At 40.5% G+C, this 17473-nt stretch overlaps 1 protein-coding gene across 2 annotated transcripts in view; it reads left to right on the top strand.

Annotated features, from left to right (window-relative positions):
- The window catches only part of LOC124139300 (cadherin-23-like), a 72981-nt gene that overhangs the window by 35138 nt on the left and 20370 nt on the right, over positions 1 to 17473 (top strand). For both annotated transcript variants that reach the window (XM_046506268.2, XM_048402695.1), the window contains exons 15-28: positions 621 to 694; positions 1106 to 1394; positions 2915 to 3054; positions 3402 to 3471; positions 4341 to 4413; positions 4992 to 5170; positions 5382 to 5508; positions 7391 to 7533; positions 8288 to 8432; positions 10694 to 10897; positions 11283 to 11440; positions 13676 to 13825; positions 15253 to 15375; positions 16143 to 16329. In XM_046506268.2, coding sequence (XP_046362224.2) covers positions 621 to 694; positions 1106 to 1394; positions 2915 to 3054; positions 3402 to 3471; positions 4341 to 4413; positions 4992 to 5170; positions 5382 to 5508; positions 7391 to 7533; positions 8288 to 8432; positions 10694 to 10897; positions 11283 to 11440; positions 13676 to 13825; positions 15253 to 15375; positions 16143 to 16329 — 2062 coding nt within the window. The remainder of the gene's footprint in view (positions 1 to 620; positions 695 to 1105; positions 1395 to 2914; positions 3055 to 3401; positions 3472 to 4340; positions 4414 to 4991; positions 5171 to 5381; positions 5509 to 7390; positions 7534 to 8287; positions 8433 to 10693; positions 10898 to 11282; positions 11441 to 13675; positions 13826 to 15252; positions 15376 to 16142; positions 16330 to 17473) is intronic.

The raw sequence follows: 17473 nt of genomic DNA, 5'->3' as shown, positions 1-17473 counted from the left end.
GAACGGTAGAGAAGCGCTACCGAAGGGCATATGTATGGTGTTCTCTATGGGGAATCTTGAGTAGGCGATAATGTCCCTTACAGTATTCCATACATATGATCCAGGTTCAATTTCACTTTCTTGTGGAACGTTAGTATTTCTTTTAACATACAGTCATAAAATACACATTTCAAATTTAACGTAGAAGACATTGAAGTCTAATATAACACAAACATTAAGCATGTGAAAGGCAAATTACAAATATAAACATTTAAACACACAAGTTGGGAGATGGGCACGATGAGAGATGTTGTTAAGTTGCCTGGTGCTCGACATTAAGGGGATGAAACAAGGATTGGTCGGCTCGGAGTCAGTGAAATGTGTCTGAGTTGGATATTACAAATAACCTGCGGCATGGTATTGCAATGAGCTAGCACTTTACAGAACCTGACAAAAGTCAGGACTAGTAAGAGTACACACACACAGGCACACGCACACACGCACGCACGCACGCACGCACGTAATCACTAGAAATGTGCAATAATTTTGTGTGAACCCCTTTTCACCCCACCTCACTTCTTATGTCAAATACAACCCACTCCGTCATGTCGATGTCGTACTTTTGAATGATGTCTTTGTAGGCGATAGACCCAGACTCTGGACCCATGGGCACGACGGGGATAACATACAGACTACTGGGTAGCGAGTCTGAAAGGTGATTCTTGAACCATCACAAGATGACATCGACATTGACTGTTCATACTCTCCATTTCTAGCTTCCTCTCAACTCCAGCGACAGGACAGTAATAGCAACCAAACGGACCTCAATTCGAATTTAAAAGAATGGAGCCTACTCCTTTTTACACTTTGAATTAAATTGACTCCAGAAATACGAAATTAATCCTAACCTGGCACCCTAAAATAAAGGTAGCGGTACGTATGAACCTACACTTCTAAAATAATCAGTATATCTGTGAAAACTTTAGAAAGCCAGAAAAAGTTATGAGACTTAAAACGCTCATATTGCAAGCTTGTATTTTTCTATACGTTTTTGCTTTTCATAGAGAAAACTCAAAATATCGTTACTATCTTTAAACCTGTGTGTAGTTTGTGTGTGGTGTCAAAGGTTCCAGATAGAGCCCACACGCCGGGGAAGGTCTGCGGAGGTCCGAGTTAGTCCTTGTAGGACGCCAGGTCAAGGGGGGGACTGCATCAACTACGAACGACGACGTCGTTACGACTTCACCATTATTGCCCGTGATGAGTTAGGGTCACCCAAGGGGCGACAAGGAACGGCCGAGCTCGTCATCCATGTCATAGACGAGAACGATGTCTGGCCAGTTTTTACCCTGAACTCATATGTGGGCGACATAAAAGAAGGGGAACTCCTATTGGTGAACGAACTTCGTGTTAAAGTATGTACCATATTTACCACTTTGACATGCACCTACTAATGTTGTGTTACCTTTATGCAGCTGTTGTTTAATACCACCTTCAGATATATTCCATCCATATTACGTGGGTTGCAAATAATCGAGTCTGTACCAGGCGAACAAGTATTTGATAATATGAACACCACGTCGTCCAGGTTTCGATTTCAAGCAATGACCAAGTTACCAAACTGACAACCATATGGTGTTCTTTAGTTGGGGACCGGGGGACTAATTCTATCCCGGAATCTCAACGGAGTCAAGAGGAACACTTTGTCTTATTGTAATGGATCACAGAGTTGTAACACTCGTTGTGCTTCAAACGTAAGAGTGAGTGGGTTGGGTTTAACGCCGCTTTTAACAATATTCCAGATATATCGCGGCATGTCAGCTTAATGTGGGAGGAAAGCCCGAAGTGATGCAGGTCTCAGACGTTTACCACTTCGGTGAAACCCACGAGCACGGGTATGGTGCTGACAAACCTAGAAACATAATTTGGGCGAACCGGGATTCGAACCCACAATCATAGATTTCTGGCGTGCCCAAGGGACGCAACTCTGCACAGCGAAACGCGGCGCCTCGAACGTATGAAGTGCACGGGGTTTTCAATGTAAGAGTGACGCACTTTGTCTGGAGAGCTACGTCTGTGGTTGTTCCTCTGCGCTCATCGTGACCATGCTCTTATTACCAAGATTTAAAAAAGCGTCATACGACTCTTACCCGGAAGCTGTTGATCAAGGCTACAATATTTGGGGCCCATGGTGGACCTTTCGATGGGTTTTATGCTGGGCGTATGGAGGACACATTCAAATTTGACGCATCGGTGACAGAGGTGATGTCTAGTGTGATTCCCTGTTTTGACTTGGGCATGGGTTCCCACGTTCGTTTGCATGTGTGTGTGACGGGTGCCACCGATGGGGAAATATTCGCGATCACCTGGTATCATCACTAGTTGATAGTGATTCATAAACACATGCTCATGAATACCTGGTATCATCACTAGTTGATAGTGATTCATAAACACATGCTCATGAATACCTGGTATCATCACTAGTTGATAGTGATTCATAAACACATGCTCATGAATACAGTCGGAATCGCATAATCGACTCAGCTTTTGGTAGATATTTTTTATAAATGTGAAAAGGGTTTTGTCGCTTCTATTTATTTAAAGGGAGGCATTACCAGTAAGTAATATCTTATTTTTGTCTGTATTCATCCTCGTTTCTTCACAAAAATATTAAAGCGGACACCTGATATTAGAATAGAAAGTCACTTCCAAGAGTTGTTAAATCCAACCGAAGTAAAATTGCCAGAAGCACAGCCGTCAAAGTCTATTAACCATACGTTTTGAGTATTACTATTCTAGAACAGCGGTCAGTAAGCATTTACGACAACGTGGGGCTTTTGTAAACAGTAAGTATACTTTGTGAGAGCTACGTAAAAATTGTACTTTGGGCATGTGGCAGATCAGTTCCGTCTGTCAACTGTGGTTTATCTCTCAGGCTGAAGATACAGATACTGTAGGGAAAATAAGCTACACCCTGTCCCCGGGATCACAGTACTGGAGAATCCACCCGGACACGGGGCTAATATCTGCCAAAGAGACGATTTTCAGACGATTCACTCCAGGCGATCGAGGATGGTGAGTTTGATTCCTAAATGAATTGTGAGAATGTGGTAACTGATTGATTATTTACACGTCAGAGTAGACCCGGAACAGCTTCCACTTTATTGTAACATGCAAACATAACCGTATACAATCAAATCGTTTGAAGCATCATTTCAAGAAAGTCCAGAGGTTGAAGTCATACGGAACACACCAGTGACAAGAACAAATATATACCTCGGAAGTTTAAAAAAATAATTATTTTCGATTTCTTTTACATTTGAAACAATTTACTCCATGGAATAAAAAGTTTTTTCTTGGTGAATGCCCTTTTTTTATATTTATGTTTGTTGTTGTTTCTGAGAACCATGTATTCATTGTAGGTTCAACCTTATTGTGTTGGCAAACGATACCGTAAACACAGTGTCAACGGACGTCATAATCAACGTCATTGTAAGTGATACATCTTAGATGCACGGACTTGCAACAAAATATAAATAATGTGTTATGTATTTAGTGATGACAAAATGTCCTCCTGCATAATTTATATGAAATCTCAAACAACTTTGCCTAATAGTTATTTGGAAATTATATATAGTATAAAGCACTGTCGAAAAAAACATCACTGCATACTGCACACTTTCTTTTTGAGGTCAAGGTAAAAGCCTTGGAGTCGGTACAGTGGGCAAAACAATAATCACACACCCTTATGCGTGAATGAGCCAAAAGAAAGGACTTAACGTCTAATAAACCAACATTCTGGACCACTTATATTTTTTTTTCCAGCTCAAAGCAAGCATATAAGTCGGACAGTGCTCGGCATTAGCAATATAAAGCGGGCAGCTTCGCACAGGGTGTATCTGCCATAACTAATTTCAATAACATGTTTCTCTCAGTAAAATCATGAAGATCAGTAAGAAAAATACATAACAATAAAACATTTGCATATAGTTTTGTGTGTTCTGAAAGAATGACATGACATGGCTCGTGCCACAAACATATCCATTTTGACAGGTCATTCGATGATATAAATATGTCATTTTACAAGAAAAGCCAAATATCCAAGTATTTTTCACTTGGGAAACATGTTCCAACTCTTAGTTAGATGGAAAGAAGAACAATACAGCTGACAGTTTTTTTTATCGGATACGTTGCCCACGATGATTGATTTCATGTTTTTCAGATAAAACTTTTGGAATTGATAATGTATTACGGCAGGATGTAATAACATCACATATGCAGTTTGTCCTTCTGGTAATAGCATGCCATTTAGATAGAGAAGTATCCACTTGTAAGTTTATTGCATGTTCGGTGTATTTCAGGACCAGAATAATTTCGCCCCGAAGTTTAGCCCAAACGTGTACATTACGAAAATACCAGAAGAGACAAAGGGAGGTAAGTAACGACACTCCTGTCTTCATGCTACAGATTAAAGTGTTCTTATGACCGTGAAAGGGGCACATTTGACTTGGTCGACGTGCAGAGTTGCTTCCCTTATGCGTGCCTGAAAGCTATGTTTTTTTAGGATTGTCAGTGCTATACCCGTGGGTTTCACGAAAGTTGTAAGCGTCTGAAACCTTCATCACTTCTGGCTTTTCTTCCAAATTAAGATGATATGCCTTGATATGACTCATCGCTATGAAACCAAAGAGTGCACACCAAGAGTTACAGCATAGCTAAAATCATACTTATTCTTTATCGACACGGGTGGTCGTCGAAGTCTGTACAATTCGTTGTGCAGTGTTGTGTCTCTTGACCGTGTCAGGATCCGCTGGTCGAGAGTTCCAACTCCAGTTCCGTCCTGAGTATGGTTTGTCAGCACCCACGGCAATGCTGTTGCGTTCACAAGTAGTGATCGTCTGAGGCGATTTATATTTTGGCTTCCCCCTATCTTAGCTGTCACTTCCTGACTTACTGTTCAAAGAGGTGTTCAGGCCAGCTCACACATTCATTCTTCTACCGTGTATTGGCAGATGTGTCTGTGATCACAGTAGAGGCTACGGACCAAGACTCGAGTCTGTCCGAAAACGGCCAAGTTGAGTACAACATCGAAGAGGGTTCCCAGGGCAGGTTTGTCATGAACAACGGCACTATTTACACCGCTACAAATGCCGCCTTTGACTACGACGTACAGAAGGAGTACATTCTCAGAGTAAGACAAGCCACATTTCTCATACACATTTAGTATTTTATGATAAAAAATATCGCATAATCTATGCTTTCGTGCTCAGACCTTACATGCACATGGCCTTTGTAACATCGCGGGTATTTTCGGTTTATCTGAAGAAACGCCATCTATGGCAATAACATATGTTTAATACAAAACAGGTGATGCTTAACAAAGGTACGTTTTGTCTGTAAAGGTACTAGCACGCGACGGGGGAAATCCTCAAAAGACGGGGACAAGCTCAGTGACAATCAGCATCATCGACCAGAACAACAAACTACCATACTTTTTGTCATTGGTGCAATTCGCAGAAATCAGTGAGAGTAAGTATGTGTTACACATGCAAGACATATTGACTTTCCGCAGCACGTCTCGAAAGGTTAAGGTGAAAGCGTCAGTGTATTTAACTTACTGGCATGCGTACGGCACACTCACACACGCACGCACGCACACACACACACACACATGCTCTCACTTTTTCTCACACACACAAACATACATACAACTGCAGCCAACACACCCATTTGTTTTCTGCTCGTGACATATATATATGGCTCAGTGTTTTACTTTGTGAGTTCGTACATACAGTTGCAGCAAACACGCCCTAGTTGTTTTCTGCTCGTGACATATATATATGGTTCAGTGTTTTACTTCGTCAGTACGTACATAAAGTTGCAGCAAACACACCCATTTGTTTTTCTGCTGTATAATGTAATGTTTCACTTCACCTCTCCTGTACATACAGTTGCAGCCAACACACCCATTTGTTTTTCTACTGTATAATGTAATGTTTCACCTCACCTCTCCTGTACATACAGTTCCAGCCAACACACCCATTTGTTTTTCTACTGTATAATGTAATGTTTCACCTCACCTCTCCTGTACATACAGTTGCAGCAAACACACCCATTTGTTTTTCTACTGTATAATGTAATGTTTCACCTCACCTCTCCTGTACATACAGTTGCAGCAAACACACCCATTTGTTTTTCTACTGTATAATGTAATGTTTCACCTCACCTCTCCTGTACATACAGTTCCAGCCAACACACCCATTTGTTTTTCTACTGTATAATGTAATGTTTCACCTCACCTCTCCTGTACATACAGTTCCAGCCAACACACCCATTTGTTTTTCTACTGTATAATGTAATGTTTCACCTCACCTCTCCTGTACATACAGTTCCAGCCAACACACCCATTTGTTTTTCTACTGTATAATGTAATGTTTCACCTCACCTCTCCTGTACATACAGTTCCAGCCAACACACCCATTTGTTTTTCTACTGTATAATGTAATGTTTCACCTCACCTCTCCTGTACATACAGTTCCAGCCAACACACCCATTTGTTTTTCTACTGTATAATGTAATGTTTCACCTCACCTCTCCTGTACATACAGTTCCAGCCAACACACCCATTTGTTTTTCTACTGTATAATGTAATGTTTCACCTCACCTCTCCTGTACATACAGTTCCAGCCAACACACCCATTTGTTTTTCTACTGTATAATGTAATGTTTCACCTCACCTCTCCTGTACATACAGTTGCAGCCAACACACCCATTTGTTTTTCTACTGTATAATGTAATGTTTCACCTCACCTCTCCTGTACATACAGTTCCAGCCAACACACCCATTTGTTTTTCTACTGTATAATGTAATGTTTCACCTCACCTCTCCTGTACATACAGTTCCAGCCAACACACCCATTTGTTTTTCTACTGTATAATGTAATGTTTCACCTCACCTCTCCTGTACATACAGTTCCAGCCAACACACCCATTTGTTTTTCTACTGTATAATGTAATGTTTCACCTCACCTCTCCTGTACATACAGTTGCAGCCAACACACCCATTTGTTTTTCTACTGTATAATGTAATGTTTCACCTCACCTCTCCTGTACATACAGTTCCAGCCAACACACCCATTTGTTTTTCTACTGTATAATGTAATGTTTCACCTCACCTCTCCTGTACATACAGTTCCAGCCAACACACCCATTTGTTTTTCTGCTGTATAATGTAATGTTTCACCTCACCTCTCCTGTACATACAGTTGCAGCAAACACGCCCATTTGTTTTTCTGCTGTACAATGTATTGTTTCACTTCACCTCTCCTGTACATACAGTTGCAGCAAACACGCCCATTTGTTTTTCTGCTGTATAATGTATTGTTTCACTTCACCTCTCCTGTACATACAGATGCTCAGAAGGGAGAGTATGTCACAACCATCCTTGCAAAAGATCCGGATGAAGATGCAAAGCTGAGTTTTGAACTGGTTGAAGAAATTAAAGCAATTTCACCAGATGGAGTAAACGTTGATCCCAATGACTATGCCTTCAAGGTGATTTGTACACTACGCTCTTCTCGTGTTTTGTCTCTTTCTCCTATATTAACCAACAAAACAAATTGATTAATACCTGCCGCCCAATGTGAAAAATATATTTTTTCGTTCTTATGTTTCTTATGAGGACCAAAGTAAGAAGTGTTTTCTGGGGCAAGCAGCAATTCCAGCAGACATTATTCCTTATGTAGCAACATGTCTGCACATGCGTGTTGGGCTGATGGTACTATTCCGAGTGTATAGTGCTAGCCCAGTTCTTTCTTTTTTTTAGTTTAAACATATTTTATTCTCATGAAAAGGATTGGGCACAAGTTATCACAACTTAGAACGCCCTCTCCCATAGATTTACATGTATGCTTATTCACAGTTAATAAATTAAATGACAGAAAGGAAAGAAAAGAGATAGAGAAACGTATGTACATTCACATTGCTCACTCAAACCTTTTTGTTTTCTTTATATATGTATGTACATTCCTGAAAATGTTTTGGATGGTTGCTAGCCCAGTGAGATACCATGACGCAGCTTTTTAACATAGGAACCCCACTCAAACACGTTGACGTCGCGTGCATTTATATATCGACGTGCGTGCATGTGTGTGTGTGTGTGTGTGTGTGTGTGTGTGTGTGTGTGTGTGTGTGTGTGTGTGTGTTTGAATGCGTGCGTGCGTGTATATATATTAGTAGTGACTATAGGTGCAGATTACTCGTCCTGCTGATTTTCAGCGAGCATTTGACCACACTGTTTAACTTGCAGAATTTGTTTCAATTGGACTCCACTTCCGGTGTAGTGCGCGTCAATGCTCAACGTTTAGACCGTGACCGCACCTCGGTTATCACATACAACATGACCGTCACCGACGTTTCTCAAACGCCAACTACGGGACCACAGATTGGAACACGTGAGTTTACCGTTATGCCACAAACCTCTTTGTTTCTAGAAATGTCTTCGTGGGCGGTGGGTAAGCGTTAGATTTAAAAGGTCATCATCATGCGCGGGTTCGATTCCCGATACGGCTACAATCTTTGAAACCCCTTCTTGGTATCTCCCGCTGTAACATGGATGGTATAATAAGCGTTAAACCCATCTCACTCACTCACTCACTCATCACCAATTAGGTGTTGTAAGAGTAGTGCAATATAATGTGTTATTGTCTCTTATGACAAGGACTATGGAGCTTTTGTCAAGATTAACCAACGTGTTGTTGTTTGGCCTAGCAATAAATCCGTCGATCCTTGACTTTCTGGCCGAGATGATCTCACGTTTGAGTTGGGAAGATGGTTACCTGGTTTGGAAGCCTAACATTTCTGTAGAAGATACGCAATTGGAAATGGATGTCATTATTAACAACGCATCTACTGTATCTAAATACCAGGATGCAAGGAACACAATGAATGTCAAAAAATGTTTAATTCGTTTGTTATAAAAAACATCGTAGAAGCAAGTTCTATTATGTTTGTCGTTCGAAGTAACCCTTAAATTCTGAAGGGTAAATTATGTATAAAGCCATTTTTCTTCCAGGAGCAGAATTTGTGACTTGTGGGGGGATGTTCGATTTGATTTGATATTTTTTCTATCAAATCCATAATTTTTAAGCATGTTCAAAGAGCTTCATATTACCAATGGATCAGTGTGCACTTATTGTCAGCTCACTGGGGACCATATAGTCTAATCTTCTTGTGAGGCGCGAGAAGGTTTGGGGGTTATCCCCAACTTAAAAAAATGTAGGCATACATGACAACTTCAAACGCTCATGTCAGGTAGTGTGTACCGGTATGGCATGTATACATGACTTTGGACTCAGAGATGTAAATTCCAATTTGTAATGTTTTTATTGAGAAACATTAACAGAAAATATTATAGCGTAGAATGTTGAAGAGGTAATGCATTTGTATTTTGAAACTATATAAGTTAAACAGTATATATATTTCTACAATCATATGTATATTGGATGGGGATTTAAAAACAAGGTTAACCCGATATGAATATCTCTCCCCTATATAAATTACATCATACATTGTACAGAATAGTTTAATAAACATACTTAACAAAATAGAAGTGGTATTCAAATAACTGTCATATAGATAAATATAAACATGTACATAGACATTCCAAAGTTTTACAGATAAATACTTTTATTATATACTTCAGTGTGACATAACATTGCAGTGAACATAACACTTGATATTTCACTGCAGTGAACATAACACTTGATATTTCACTGCAGTGAACATAACGCTTTGACGGAACTATTGTCATACAAGAGTTACCTCTCATTAAATAGTCTCCCTTTATGGAAAGTGTCTAACTGTTGACGTCCTTTTTACGTGAGTTCCACATTGACAAGGCAATTTCTCATTTAACTCGTCAATCGAGACTGATCGTTTCGCAAAACGTTATTTTTGTAACTTGACCAGCGTGTATTCTTTTGCTTCCAACAGCGGTCTCCCAGTTTTCAATATATATTTTGTTAAAGTTGATTTTGTATATAATCATAATTATCTAAATTTATGATAAAGAATTTGTACTTTTTAAGATTTTGCAAACACGAAACTATTTTCTTAATCGCAAATACAAGGGGTGGTGAACCGTCCCTGTGTGATAGGTAGGGAGAATTTCGATTCAAGGTTTTACATTTGTAATGAAATAATTTAATTTTCCAGTACCTACACAAAAAGTATATAATAAATAGGTTATGCCATATGTCTCGTGAATAATAATGTTTCTCTCATCTCTTGACGGGGGAAAAGGAGATATATGGCTCTCACAGTAGATATCGCTTGGGTGAGATCAAGCGATATCTACATATCTACATCTATCTCTGAGATGAAATTGCATCACAATGCTTTACAGACCATGACGTCACAATCAAATGACATCACTAATGGCTACTGAAGCTGTTAGCAGTACGGTTTAGACTTAAGACACTGCTTTTTTGACTGTCTACAAACTAAAAAAAGTTGGAAGAATGATGTTGGAGAATCTCACCCTTGTGTCTTTTGATATGAAATATATAATGGCCTTTCAAATCACTGCGTCCCTCATATATCGTTATTTTTATTTTTTTAAATTGTTGTTGTTATTATTATTATTATTATTATTGTTATTATTATTATTATTATTATTATTATTATTATTATTATTATTATTATCCTCTTACAGCTGGTATACTGATTATCCGAATCAAGGAATATAACGACCAGTCCCCAGCGTTTCAGCGGTCAAGGTATGATCTTTCTGTGGAAGAGGAGCAACCCATTGGCACCTTCGTCGTTGCCCTTGTGGCACAGGACGCCGACGACGCCATCAAGCAGTACGACATCGTCGAGAGGGACCAGAACCTGTTCAGCATCATTTCGGAAACAGGTGATTTGTGCGATTTTGCCGATCCAAATACTGTAGCTCTTGTCTTCAATTGAGGAGTACAAATTGTCAAGTTCTGGCCACTCGAGTCCCTTCAGAAGGCATGGTTCGTCGATTTGTGTTGTTTTGGTTCTCTGGGTAGTGGTGTGTGTGTTTCTTGGACATTATAAAAAAACGAAATCCCCAAAATATGAAATTAATAATGTTTCCTTAAGCTTTACCCTTAGTTTGTTATAAATTCTCCAATGTAAAATATTGCTATTGTAAAAGGTTTTATTACAAAAAGTTTTAAATGGGTACCTGAAACTTTTAGTTATGGGTATACGGTATCGTGCATCTCACAGCAGGTTGTTTTTTAATATATTGCCGATTTATCAATATCCATTAGGTGTACTGATTGTACGGAGTAGAATTGACTACGAAAGAATCGAACGGACACAGTTCACGGTCCGGGCCATTGACAATGGCCAGCCTCAGCGCACTGGCACAGCACAGGTGTTCATCAACATCATCAACACAAACGACAACAGCCCTATACCAAGCCAGGTGAGTGTCAACTCGCTCGCTCCCTCCCCCCATTCCATTTCGTACACGAGATATATTTTTATGATATAATTAGTTCCGTGATTACGATCACGTTTGATGGCATGTAGATAATTACGTAAACTCTGTAGTTTCTTGACTTCAATAGACACATAGCTGAAACATTGATGAAGCGACGATATACTTTACTATTATACCATCATATCTTACTACGTAAACATATACATTTGTATGGTACGACCACAGTTACTGAAAAAGCATATATCTATGGATATAAGATCATTGATCGTTTCACAAAGCGTTATCAGCGCTTCGCGTGTCGCAAGTCGTTTGTTATAGTGTGGGAATTACATATATGTTACATTAAGTATGGGAGTTTTGCTGTTTTACGGAATGGGCCTTGGGCTCCTATCCACAGTACTGCTTATTTGTGTTTCACATCTTCCGCCGCCTGCAAATGTCACTCCTGCCGAAAGAATACAATTATTTGTTAATCCTGAATTATCTGCCGTCCATCTGTATTTTTATGATGCTTCTTGAAAAAGTATCAAGTTTCACAATGGCTTGAAAACCATTTACGTATATATAAACATAACAGTATGCGTTCTTAAAGTGAACTGTTGAAACTTGGAATGGAAGCAGCTCTTTGCTATTGTTATTTCTGTGTTCGCCTTAACTATAGTTCCTATGCAAAGCGGGGAGCTGGGATGTTTGATAAAGTACCTGGCATGAAAACCTGCGACAGTGGCAATCACACAGATGGGCTTCTCTGTTACTTGTTAAGTTCGGAGTTGATGCAACGTTTGTCGTTAAAGTAGACATAAATTACTCCCACTTTTGAAAACCCCTGACTACAACCTTCGGTGCTTCTCCTAGCGATAAGAGAGTTAAAGTGTCTTTGTACTACAAAACGCTAGGCTCCAACCAACACTGCCTGTTCAAGCTTCCTTTCATCAACCTTTACGCATTGAACCAATTTGGTAACATTAACAGTGGTTCCATGTATTCGTACGTATATTTTGTCATTTCACACATCATACAAATACCTATAAACCTTTCGGTAGCCAAAACATATCGGGCAGTTACCACTGTTAAGAATAAACACCAGTGTGTGCTTCGATCTACTTCTTATTTCAAGAAGATCCAAGACATTTTGATTCATATTTGTTTAAAGACATCTCAGTTTAATCAATGCTTATAATATTACATAGTTCTGGAGTTTGCGTGATATCTATGAGATATATATAAATGTAAATATTGTAGGAATTTATTGTACGAATGCTTTTTAAAAAAGAATATTTCTTCAGTAAGGAAAGGATAGTTTACATTTCTTTGTTGTAAAATTTTAACTTTACTAGATCAGGTCCGTCTTTAATTCTAATTTCATACATAAAATATATATTTTAGAAACGCTCGATTTAAACATGTGTAGAAAGTTTACCTTTGTTCGTAAATTTACAATATCGTATCCTGTATCAGGTCCATCTGTTATTTTAATTGATAAATAAAAAAAAAACATATTTAAGAAACTATCCAGATGTAAATCTGCGAAAAAAGAATTCCCTTGTTCGTAAATTTGCAATATAGTATCCGGTTCCGTTTTGTCCGAAACTGCATGTCAGAAGATTACATATTTATTTTAAAATTAAGAGATTTTAGAACCGATTCGAACCTGTGTTTTATTACTTGAAATAGGCCAATGGTAAGAATGTATTTTACATTAATTTATATAATTACAACATGACATATAATTAAGGTGATGGTTTCTTTTTTACCGTCATGTGCCTTCCTTTAAAATACATCATTCTCTACAATGTGTTTAAATTTCGATTTTCGGGTTCAGCTTGCTCTCAATAGTCCACCATGCTTAAATTGTCAAATATAGTACAATAGGTACTCAGCAATAAGGAACTATTTTCCCCCTTTTCACTTTTTCCGACTGACCGACCCCCCTCTCGGAAAACATTGGAAATAAGAAATAAATCCAAGTAAAGACGCCCTGACCGTTGTAAATTATAGTTGAAGCAAGGGAGGAGTTACGATCGTTGAAGCACTAAGAACACTTATTGGAACGGGCCTGTTCGATAAAGTTATTGCAATGATACGAGCTAGCTCAGATACACAAAGAAAGATGTTCAGTAGTCGTTGTGTTAAGAAGGGTGTCTTTCTGGAACGTCACCCGAACCCGTCACACACAGCACTCGGTCACGACGTAGTTTCCTGTACGTGTGTATACAGAACACCTACCAAGTGAATATCCCGGAAAACTCCACCGGGGGGACCAGCCTGCTGCAGGTGTTCGCCTCGGACATGGACAAGGGAGACTATGGTGAAATCAGGTTCGAGCTGCCGAAAGACGTCACCAGGTTCACCATCAACCCCTACTCGGTGAGTGCCTATATTTTATTCAACAATGTTGAGGAAAGAGAAATTCGAGGAGGAATTATTTTCTTTGTTATACAGGTTTTACTTTTATTTCCGCTTAGTGCGGTTTTGATTTCTCAGAATTGTTGAGTATTTGGAAATAGAAGCATTCTATTTATATGATAATTCTCTCAATCTTGAAATGGACAAGTGACCAAAGGGGACGTAACTGAGTGTTAGAGTTACGTCCCTTAGTTTCCAGTATCTGGTGGTCGAGGATCCGAATTCAAGATTTGCTCAGAAAACGTCAACGGCTTTCGTCCGATATTAAGCTGTCTTGCCGCAATTAAATTTATATACTGCTCAAATTGGCGTTAAGTCATTACTCGCTCCCTCGTCATATGTAAATGTTTTACATATATGTGTGTCTGTGCTCATACTTACCTGGGGCGGTGGGGTAGCCAAATGGTTAAAGCGTTCGCTCGTTAGGCAGAAGGCCCGGGTTCGATTCCCTTACATTGGTACATTGTGAGAAGTAAAAGGTGTAATCTCAAGATATTAACATGGTATGGTGGTATTATGAAACCAACATGCAAACCAATTGTTCAGCTGGATGGTGAGGTTTCACCTGTCATAGCTACACGTGTGACTGTGTATTGTGCTGCCCATGGCTCCCGTTGTTCAGCTGGATGGTGAGGCTGCACCTGTCATAGCTACACGTGTGACTGTGTATTGTGTGCTGCCCATGGCTCCAGTTGTTCAGCTGGATGGTGAGGCTGCACCTGTCATAGCTACACGTGTGATTGTGTATTGTGTGCTGCCGATGGCTCCAGTTGTTCAGCTGGATGGTGAGGTTGCACCTGTCATAGCTACACGTGTGACTGTGTATTGTGTGCTGCCCATGGCTCCAGTTGTTCAGCTGGATGGTGAGGTTGCACCTGTCATAGCTACACGTGTGACTGTGTATTGTGTGCTGCCCATGGCTCCAGTTGTTCAGCTGGATGGTGAGGTTGCACCTGTCATAGCTACACGTGTGATTGTGTATTGTGTGCTGCCCATGGCTCCTGTTGTTCAGCTGGATGGTGAGGTGGCACCTGTCATAGCTACACGTGTGACTGTGTATTGTGTGCTGCCCATGGCTCCTGTTGTTCAGCTGGATGGTGAGGCTGCACCTGTCATAGCTACACGTGTGACTGTATATTGTGCTGCCCATGGCTCGAGTTGTTCAGCTGGATGGTGAGGTTGCACCTGTCATAGCTACACGTGTGATTGTGTATTGTGTGCTGCCCATGGCTCCTGTTGTTCAGCTGGATGGTGAGGTGGCACCTGTCATAGCTACACGTGTGACTGTGTATTGTGTGCTGCCCACGGCTCCAGTTGTTCAGCTGTATGGTGAGGTGGCACCTGTCATAGCTACACGTGTGACTGTGTATTGTGTTATTATATTACAGGGTGTGATGGTATTGGCTCCCGGGGTTCAGCTGGATCGTGAGGTGGAACCTATAATACCTACACGTGTTAATGTGTATGACAGCCCCAGTGATGAGACTGTCCGCAGGCGGTACAGTGTCCCGGTACGTGAATACTACATACGTTAAGCTGAATACAACACACATGTTAACGTGAATACTATAAACACGTCAAGCTGAATACTACAGAAACGTGAATCTGAATACTGCACACACGTGAACCTGAATACTAGTATTGCACACACGTGAACGTTAAAAGTATAAACACGCCAAGCTAATACCCCACACACGTGAATCTGAATACTGCACACACACGTGAAGCTGAATTCACGGGGACGTGAATACTACACACAGTCCATATTTGCTGTACGAAGCGTTATTTGCCATGATCACGAAGGTAGTTAGTTAATCGTTTGTCTGGAATGCAGATCTAAGCCTGAAGGTAAATCCTCTTTCAAATGATTGGAAACAAAATACTTGCTCTATGTTTGAACAGGTGCTGAACCCAGTTTGTCTATCCATATATTGTTATTGTGGGCAGTCAACGTCAAGTGATATTGATAGTTGCTACGGCTCTGTATTCTTCGACGGGTTTGTCACAATGAATAAAACTGTCAGTTATGTTTAAATGTGTGGTCGAGCGTCTAAACTCACCCAAACTCAGATTTGGGGATTTTAGCTTCCAGGATCCTTTGCTCGGATCTTTCTGAGCACCATCCCCTTTATTCGTAGGTTTCACCAACAACCTGCACCATTTTGACACTTTCTCTGATCTTAATACCTAACCACCGTTGTATGACTGAAATTTGGCGTCACCCATTGCTTACATGGTCTACATTATCTGTATCTCACAGTATGTCTGATTTTTGAAGGTCTACGTGACACTGTTGGACGTCAACGACAACTGGCCAATCTTCAGTAACGAAGACCTGTCAGCCGAGATCATCGAGTCTATAGACATCGGTGCCCCGATCCTGCAGGTGTTTGCTACAGACAGGGACTACGGTATCAACGCACAGATTGTGTTTCGGAAGGTGGCCGGCTCGGGGGACACAGGGGGTAGGTAAACAACAGGACAGATCCATATTGTATAGACAGTTGGCTCTCATTATCACTAACTCAAACGTTCCCTGTCAGAGAAACCTCGCTCGCATTGATATTCCCCTATTTCTTTCTATATCGAAAATGACGTCAGCTCAGAGTATTGTTGGTATCTTCAAATTTGTCAAAGATTTAGATGAGGACGAGGACAAACAACGTCCAAAAGAAACACATGTCTGATCTGGCCAACTATCCGGTCCAGGAGATGGGTAGCCTAGTGGGTAAAGCGTTCGATCGTCTCGGCAAAGACCTGGTTTGGCTTCCCGACCTGGATACAGTGTATGAAGCCCATTCTTGGTGTCCTCCACTGTGATATTTATCATTATGATATCGAGATTTACACGCGACATCGCGACAAGCGGCAGTACGACACGATATTGCGACATCGCGACACGAAAACGAAATAGCGATAACACTACACGACATGGCGTAACACGACACATTGCGACATGGCGATTTAGCGATGTGGCTAAATAGCGATACTGCTATATGACATTGTAGCGATATGGCGATGAAGCGAAATGGTGATATAGCGATACTGCGATATCTTCATTTGTTTTATCTGCGCATGCTCATGTATGTGTGTGTCTGTCTGTGTGATGTGAATCATGTGATGTGTTTTGTGACGTAGTCTCGTTAAAGACAAATATTTTGTGTTTACTGGCACTGTATCGAAAGCGCCATTTACATCTATATTCATGACAGGCCATCATAAATCTGGTCGAGACTTTCTGAAAGTGATGCCATTTGCTTGTGTCGGGGCGGAACAGTTCAGATCATGAATCATAGCACTGTGAGGGTGCTAGACTTTTGTAATAGTCCATCAATGTAGATTTGATTTGATACAACTATGGCGACAAAACACCTCGTTGTTCCTTGTAACCCTGGAAACCATTTGCTTAAATAGCCATTGTTCAGCTCTTCATACCCACACACAACCCGCGAAGATCCGGGGTAGAATAGGTCTTCAGCAGCCAATGCTTGCCGTAAAAGGCGATTATGCTTGTTGTAAGAGGCGACTAACGGGATCGGGTGGTCAGGCTCGCTGACTTGGTTCATGCATGTCATCGTATCCAAAATTGCGTGGATCGATGCTCATGAT

The sequence above is a fragment of the Haliotis rufescens genome, unplaced genomic scaffold, assembly GCF_023055435.1.
Source record: "Haliotis rufescens isolate VD_foot unplaced genomic scaffold, xgHalRufe1.0.p SCAF_28, whole genome shotgun sequence".
NCBI classification, from domain to species: Eukaryota; Metazoa; Mollusca; class Gastropoda; order Lepetellida; family Haliotidae; genus Haliotis; species Haliotis rufescens.
The sequence above is the reverse complement of the archived record's forward strand: the minus strand, read 5'-3'. Positions and strand labels throughout refer to the sequence as shown.